The sequence below is a fragment of the Clupea harengus genome, unplaced genomic scaffold (genome assembly GCF_900700415.2).
Source record: "Clupea harengus unplaced genomic scaffold, Ch_v2.0.2, whole genome shotgun sequence".
Classification (NCBI taxonomy): Eukaryota; Metazoa; Chordata; class Actinopteri; order Clupeiformes; family Clupeidae; genus Clupea; species Clupea harengus.
Window position 1 is genome coordinate 64,256 of NW_024879684.1, and position 8,241 is coordinate 72,496.

The window sequence follows — 8,241 nt, forward strand, 5'->3', positions numbered from 1 at the left end:
ATACCTCTAATGTAACAAAACCAGGTACCTTGTCACAGAAACAGGAAATGCACAGAAGCAAAACACTTGCAGATCCATTATGTTTATTGCAAAGTTGTTGTTTTCTTTTTAATGAAGGCAAAAGAAATGGGTAAAAAATCCGGAGATATTATTGTGATGAGGGGTTCGCTGTGATGACATATTGTGATGAGGGGTTCACTGTGATGTTGCCATTATGCTTGATACACCTGTAGGGAAAGGTAGGATTGGAGCATTATAAACAACATGCTTCATCTGACACATGCTTCCGTGCAGAAATGTTACATGTAGTTTCTTTGGCCAGTCAGTCATTTTAGTTAGATCCATCACTTGAAACTGAGACAATGTTGACTATACAATTCTACTCAATGGTTGTTGACATATCAGTCTGATGTTTTGATGAAATCGGAGAAAAGGAAAAGTCAGTTCTGTGAAAAGTTTGCACTCAAAACCATTCACTCCGCTCTAGATTAACACCAGGGTCTCAAACTACACAACATAAACATGTCCATTTGTTTAACCCGATGGCATTTTTGATATACATGTTGTCTTGTCAGGTCTTTTTACTTGCTGAAGTTTTCTGACAGTTTCTTGTTTTGAAACTGTGGACAATACAGCAACACTGACATAGTTTGTGATGCCAATAAGGTTTAAGTATTAATTTATTAATTTATTTAAATTTGTCTTAAAGGCGGGGTAGGCGATTTATTTCAGAAGCATCTTTACATCCCGATATCAATGAATAAATTAAATGCTGACAACAAAAAGGAAAAAAAATCCCTCATCTGTGGCATTCGTCCCGAATGAAGTGATTGGTTGGCCTACCTGCCTCTCTGTCTACATACCTATTTGCACACACTCTGCCCATGCAGTCACTGCGCGTGACTGGTCTTCCATAGGCTAGGCAGATATATTGCTATAAAAGCTAGCAAGCTATTCGCACAAGAACGGCAGGAAAAGTGCAGCCAGAATTTCCAGTTCCACCTATAACTACAACAGCTAGTACTGCTAAACCAAGCAATAAAGACAAGAAAGACAAGGGCTATGCACCAAAAGGCTTGCATATTTAACAAACACAAACACATGCCTCCTCTCAGTCTGGCTATCAGTTGACTGTCTACTCAGCCAAAGAAGTCAGTAGGCAGCCAAGGAGATGGGGCCAAAAGGGTCCAGAAGCCAAGCATGACAGTTCACTAAAAGCACCCATCAAAAGGGCCAGGAAGCCAGGCAGTTGTTGGTTTGTAGATGGTGGTGTGGCAGTTAGCATAATGAGCTACAACCTAGCTCTTCAACCCAATGCAGCCCAAGGAGATCAGGAGATAATGATTGGGCCAAATGAGGGAGTTGAAGGGACTGAAAAGTGATGCCATGGTTGCCTCATTTCTGTTGGACAGGTGCATTTTATTATTTAATTTTTTTAATAGTCCTAAACTATGTAGCCTAAACTATAAAGCTAGCTACTTATGTAGCTAACGTATTAGACCAACACTAACGCCGGTAGACTATGTAGCTATGTTTACACGTACCATGTTTTTAATCTTTGTGTTTGTTCACAGGTGTTTGGATTGTAGTTGTGATGTAGTGTGGTTTCAGGGTATTTATCTCAATAGTCTATATAGGCTTTGAACAGGAAGTTTTACAGATGTGGGAATGAAGCTTATCTGGGTGTTTTTGTGTGAATGAAACATGGAGGTCTGAAAGAAGGGGCTGGGATTTTTCTGGTTGTTATCTTTCAAAATCTTATACTCTTGCTGGTTTCTTCAGCATCACCTGCTCTCCCTTTAAATGATTTGACAACAGCTGACAATTTGCCCTTCTATTGTTTTGCCATCATCTGCATGATTGTTAAGCAGGTGAAGTGAAGTAGGTTTCAGTGAGCCCCAGTGAGCGCCTGAGGCTCAGACAAGCGTCGGCATAGCCGGTTTGCTCAAGTTCACATTCCAAAACCAAAGATTAGCTCTCGATGGGATAAAAACAGCTCCTTCACTAGCTATGCTTTCTCACCAATGGGATTATTACAATGTGTGGCAGGTCATACTCACTTTCAAAGTCAATCTTCTCCACAATGTTCTTGGGTTTGATGCTCTCTTCCTGGTTGAAGATGAATATCATACCATCTTCATTCTCTGTCCAGCCATATTTACTCATCCACACTTTCACTTGAGTGTCTGCAGAGAAGAGAAGAGAAGGACAAGGAGGGGGGGGGGGGGGGGGGGCACGACAAGAACTAAAATGAGAACAAAGCCAAAAGAAACACTACACTTCAAATGAAATGTAGTTTAAAAAAAAGACAGAGGAGCAGTCATGTCTGTTAAAATATGGCTTCATCTGGAGTTTAGTAATATTGACTTTACACTGGTCTGGTCCTACTAGATCAAATGACTACAGAAGGATTTACATCTAGAGCAGTTTTCCAAGAACTTTTGCCAATCCAGTACCAAAGGATCCAGTTGTTTTGCACCTACTCGAGTCTGGGTTATATAGAACTTATATTGTGTGAACAATGATCTATGCATTGACTTGGCCTGATAAATGCCTTCTTACCCAATGGGTCTCCCAACATTTCAGCCAAAAGCCTGTGTTCAATGTTTTGGTAGGTGATTCCCACGACATGGCAGATAACTGAAAACAGACACAAAGACACAGAATAACATAAAAAAAAACACAAAATAACATCCAAATAGCACCAGAATGATGACGTTATCCGAGTTCTGATTAAATGCAAAACAGTACTCCTTCAGATAGTCCTAATGACTACACCAAATTCATGTTCAACAAAAATTGCCTCACCAGTTGTGGGAGACTAAACATTTCCCTTAATATTTTATCTTTGACAAATGTTCTGTAGCAAAGCATTTGTGCATGCTGAGCAACATGTCTGGTCTTGTCTAATTGCATGGCCTAACATGGACTCTACATAGTCTACCAACATTCTTGAACCAGCTGAGAGATCAACTGCTGATTAAAGGCATCAAGCCTTTTTTGAAAGTTTTATTCACCATGGTCTTGGTTTTCAGCATTAATGTGTTTAAGTACATTATGCTGGATGTCATTAGTTAGCATCTCGGCACTTATGACACTGGGGACACAGTTACTGTAACACCAAGCTGCGAGTCGAAAGTTATCTTATTAGAAACTGATGAGCCATCACTTTCAGCATTCCTTTTGTCATGTCACCGATGTGTCCAAAGAGTGGCTATATTGATGAATCTGTTTGGTTTGCTTATCAGTGTTTCCCCTACCGTTATATTAGGGGGGCGCCCCGCCCCCCCAACGGCACCCCCCGCCCCCCCTGGAAGGTCAAGTTGATTTTGTTCAATTTTATTTTCTATAAAGCGCCAGATCACAACGGAAGTAATTTAAGGTTACCTTTCCTATAGAACAGGTCTATAGCTTGTTCTTTTATTAAACAAAATAAATAGCCTTATGTTATTTATCTTATTTACACGACGGCATGTAATTTCTGTCTCTACATGGTCGCGCGTTTTCAATTCTCTGCTCTCTGTATCGCGCATGGCAGAGTTCCGCCGCGATGCGCGCGCGCACACCGCGCACACCACGCACACCACGCACACCACGCACACCACGCACACCACACACACCACACACACCACACACACCACACACACCACACACACCACACACACCACACACACCACACACACCACACACACACACACACACACACACACACGCACACGCACACGCACACGCAGGTGAGCACGCTCCCACCACCGGACAGAATTGGGCTTAAGAATCAGTGCACAGCTACGGACACGTTTAAGCTTTAAAAAAAACTAATATCCAGGCGTTCATGAATCCGGCAGAGATCTTTTCCTGGGTAGGGTCGACAATGAGGCTCAATGAGAATGGCTACAACAGACGTGGAAACAGAACGTACGTACAGAATGTCCGCACCGAAAATTCAGAAATAGATCTGGCTTCCATTTTTTTATAATTTTCCGCGAGTTGTATGGTAATAAATCTATGAAATGTAACGAAAATTATTTATTTTGCTGTGAATAATGAAGGAAGCAATAAATCAGATTATTTGCCAAACCCTCAAGAGCTGTTGCCATGGAGATTTAACGTTACTTTCGGATTGAAGATAAGGTAGCAGCTAGTGTAGAAGAATAGATTACTTGAAATTGGATGACTTTAAATTAATATATGAAATTGAACACCTATACGGATAAAATAAATAAACAAGGATAGCAAAACAGATTGATAAAAGCAATGAGAATGGCAGAAACACAGGCAGGACGTCAGATGACGAGACAGATCATAGTGACACAGGCTGTTTTATTTTTTTCGTCATATGAAGGCTGAGACATTCATAACATTTTATTCAGTCGTACTGGTCCTTTTGTAATGCCAACATGTGCACTTCGTTGTGGATAAGTAAAGCCTATTTTGCTACATTTTTGTAGTCCTGGTAATCTTTTGTTTGGCATATTGGTGAGGTTATTAGAAGGACCATTTCTCAATCGTTTTGTTCTTGATGAATTAATGTTTGTTTATTAATCAATTATTTTTCAACAAATAACTCAATTATAATTACAAAGAGGACAATTCACAACTTTTTATCGCAACTTTCACTTGTTTCGCCAATTTCATTGCAAAAAAAACCTAAAAATAAAAACTTTCATCGCAACTTTTTGGAAAAGCTCCTGCGAAATCAGGCATTTTAGGCCGCAAATATCTCAAAAAATGTTCTTCCAGAAGCCCAGAAAGATACACCACTGCAGCGACAAAAGCTGCACCCTTTGTGGATAATTGTCATAAAAAGACATGTTAGTTGTTATATTGACTGCTGTCATTAAAAGAAACACATGAACACCATGATTCCTTTAAGCGTTTGTGTCGGTGGCCACGCCACGCCACGCCGCGCACCGTGCCGCAGCCCCCCCCCCCCCCCAAAGCTGTAAACCTAGGGGAAACACTGCTTATATTCATCTCTGTGTGTGGGTGGGTGTGTGTGTGTGTGATAGCTGTTATGGTCTTTTATATAGCCAGTGTTTTTAAGTATTTGAGTTCTACTGCAGTAAGCTAGAGGAATTCTTGATGTCTTATGAACCTGGGGACATTTACAAATGTTTGTTGTGATTTGAATTTTTCTTTCCAAATATTTATTTGCATGGCCGAAGAAATACATTTTAGGTGACTGGTTGTTTCAATTGTAATCCATGCTGATATTTTACTATGGAGTATAGGTGTATTTGTGTAAACATTTAAATGGGTTCATACCCCACTCACGAAATCAGGAAAGGCTTTTAAATCTTTACTCACACTTGCGTACAGATTCTTCAAATCCAGTGATGCCATCAATAAGCTCCCTGTTCTCCTCCAGGCTAGTCTGAGGTAGTCACAGAGAAACACCAACCATGTCATACAGAAAGACAACATTTAGTAGACAAATCAAGATAAATAGCTAGTTCCACAGAGACAACAGATGGGCTTCTTGATGCAATAAAACAAACTACTTGATGCGTTATCTTTTTCCGAGCCCTTGTGAGTGTGCAGGTGTTTGTGTTTGTGCAAGACCTTACCCAGAATGCCTGAAAGTGACACGTTTCCAGAAGGTTCCCCAGGTAGAGTATCTGTCTAATCGGTCGTTCCTCCTGCTGCGACACTGTAGTCAAGGAAATCAAACCTCTTGCAAAGATGAACCTTTTCTCCACTGTGACCATGAGCAGTTTTAAGATCCGCATGAGCTACAAATAACAGGCATGCCCGCTGAAACAAGTGTGAGTATATTAACTTCATTCTTTATATCTTTAAAGATCAATGACGATTACATCCTAGTAATAAGAATGTTGAAGATAAAAAAATAAATAACAGGTTCCAAAAAGATACGTGTGTCTGGTCAATCATGCACTTGCATAGGGTGAAGTCTGTGTGCGGCAGATTCGTCAGGGCCTTGAGCAAGACTTGTGATGTGACTGTGGTCTGAAAGTAAGCTGGGTTGAACTGGTAGCTAAGAGGAGAAAACATTCAGATAAGTTAATCAGACACAAATAGATTAATCACACTAACAAGACTTTTTTCAGAGAAACAGGCTTCATTCACACTACTTGATCACAGATCCCATTATTCTTTTGATAAAGAATCACTCCTCACTCCTGTGGAATACTCTTCTACCTAAATCTAGATTAAAAGCGTTCATCTTCAGTGCACTCCTTGGTTAGGAATGGTGTGCAGAGACCAGGCACCATTGTGCCACCTTTCTGAGTCTGGCCTGTCAGTCGGTGTTGGGTAGAATCAGTTTCAGCTCACCCTCAACATGTGTGAAGGCAGTTTTCTTTATTAAATTGAGAACTAGATCAGAGCATTAGTAAACTATCTGGCATGTCCTTGTATTAAAGATTTTACACTGAGATATGATAAATACACATAAGTAGTTATATGATGAGCTGTGTACACAGAAGATACATATTTTAAGCTGCTGAGTAAAATTCACAAAGTTGAAAATGTATATGAGCACGAATACAACACAAGTTGTAAAACAGCTGGATATGTATGCCTCCTTGCACACAGCAGGACAATCCATCAACATAATCCGGGGAACAATTACTGGTGAAGTTGAAGGTGGTGCATGTTGATGGTTTGTAAATACTGAGATGGCGTATCTATACCAATCATATGAAATTTAAGTTGACACGACTTCACTGGTTGAAGACACAGTGGCAAATAAAACGTGTGATGATAATGGTGTGTACGTTTTATACGATCTTTTGGGGAAACTCACAGTTTAAGAACAGCCAGATTGGCTTCCAGGTCATAGGCGTTTTCTCTTGCTTGCGTTTCCACATAGCGCTCCAAAGTAGCCAGATTCTCTGGGTTGTATCTGAGAATGGTATTAAGAGATTTCAGGTTTAGATGGGAGATAAATTTTAATTAAACTTAATTAACGGTACCTTTAACACAGCATTTCAAACACAAAAGAGCCATATTACGTTCATCCTCTCATAACATCCTGCCAACGCTATTCTTAAATAGGCTAATTTTACAGAAGCAGATTGGCGCGTCGAATACGTTAGTCACTGCTCAACAAAGGCGGTGTGTAATACAAGGTCTTATATATCTGAATGGGGGGATAAGATGGTTAGTGTTTACAGAATGATAGCTACATAGCTCATGCTAACCCCTATGAATTCCACACGCTACCACAGCAAGCTAGTTCACCGCTTAATAGCAGCTGGACCGAAAGCTAACAAATGCCATGGGTGAACAGTTGGCTAACTAGCTAGCTAGTAAGCTATATTTCTTCTATGTTTTACAAAAAAGGCTACCTGTCGATACCACGGAGCAGCTTGGCTACATTTGCTCGCATCTGTTCAAATGACGAACTCATGTTATCAAATGTGTTTTACGCGAGCTTTCGAATGAAATCCACACGTGGAATCACTGGCACTTTAGCAAAGTGGCTCACTAGTGAACCGGGTTGGAACGGAAAGAAGAACTGACACATGACCGGAAAACGCATTCCCTTCCTGATTGCTCTCGCGTTTGCTGTTTTATTTGTATTGGTGCCCCTTAGCGGATTGGAGTACAGTGAAAACATGGTAGTTTGTATCAGAAAGGCTTCCTATTTCCCCTCATAGGTGCAAAGGGTTAGGGGTGAGCAATTAACACGTGCTTCTATCATGTGTTTTCTACAGGCTACCCCCACTGACATATACGACAGTTTCCGCAACTTATTCTTAGGCTATATGCCCCATAGCAAAGGGAAATTACTAATATGACATAGGCTATGGGTTTACCACGGTCATAGGTCATTTATGCACCTGTAACTGAGCCATATTGAGATGATGGTGGTGCCCCATTTGCTTCCTGTACTGAATTTGCCTTCTTATTTCACTAATGTACCTTAGTAATTTAGATTAATAGGAATGTCTGTATTATGTTTATAACACTGCAATCAGCCAACAGCTTCCCTTGACTGTAAAACAAATAATTGGGCACTCAGTAGTAAAACAAATCAACCTTTTGATTCCCTGTCAAAAAAAACCTTTAGAATCAAAAGTAGGCCCAGTTTGTAATTTGGGATTACATTTCATTAAATCCTCATCACTTCTATTGATTTTTTCAACTCTAGTGTACCATAGGACACATTTACTCACACATGACTGTGGTAGTAGCCTACTATTCCACCTTTTTCTGCTCCAGTTTTGAATGGTGGAACAAAAGTCTTGAGTGGTAAGTGTTAAGGTGTGTGGGTCA

General features: G+C 40.4%; 1 protein-coding gene across 2 annotated transcripts; it reads right to left on the minus strand.

Moving 5' to 3' along the window:
• Positions 1-66: 66 nt before the first annotated feature.
• On the minus strand, positions 67-7,482 carry eif3k (eukaryotic translation initiation factor 3, subunit K). 2 transcript variants are annotated; one of them, XM_042704590.1, is made up of 8 exons: positions 7,311-7,482; positions 6,767-6,865; positions 5,875-5,995; positions 5,568-5,642; positions 5,308-5,374; positions 2,563-2,640; positions 2,061-2,186; positions 67-227 (listed from the first exon to the last, which is right to left on the minus strand). In XM_042704590.1, exons 1-8 carry the CDS (start codon positions 7,370-7,372, stop codon positions 196-198), a joined length of 660 nt encoding a protein of 219 aa, XP_042560524.1. In that variant the 5' UTR covers positions 7,373-7,482; the 3' UTR covers positions 67-195. The 2 variants fall into 2 exon arrangements, with proteins under 2 accessions (XP_042560524.1, XP_042560523.1); XM_042704589.1 differs by having other exon boundaries at positions 5,568-5,645.
• Between the last annotated feature and the right edge of the window lie 759 nt (positions 7,483-8,241).

Excerpts from the sequence above, each read along its gene's own strand:
- eif3k (XM_042704589.1), bottom strand. The coding sequence starts at position 7,372 with ATGAGTTCGTCATTTGAACAGATGCGAGCAAATGTAGCCAAGCTGCTC. Across the intron at positions 6,866-7,310 it reads CTGCTCCGTGGTATCGACAG|ATACAACCCAGAGAATCTGG; the intron begins GTAGCCTTTTTT and ends TACCATTCTCAG. Across the intron at positions 228-2,060 it reads GGAGAAGATTGACTTTGAAA|GTGTATCAAGCATAATGGCA; the intron begins GTGAGTATGACC and ends CTTTCCCTACAG.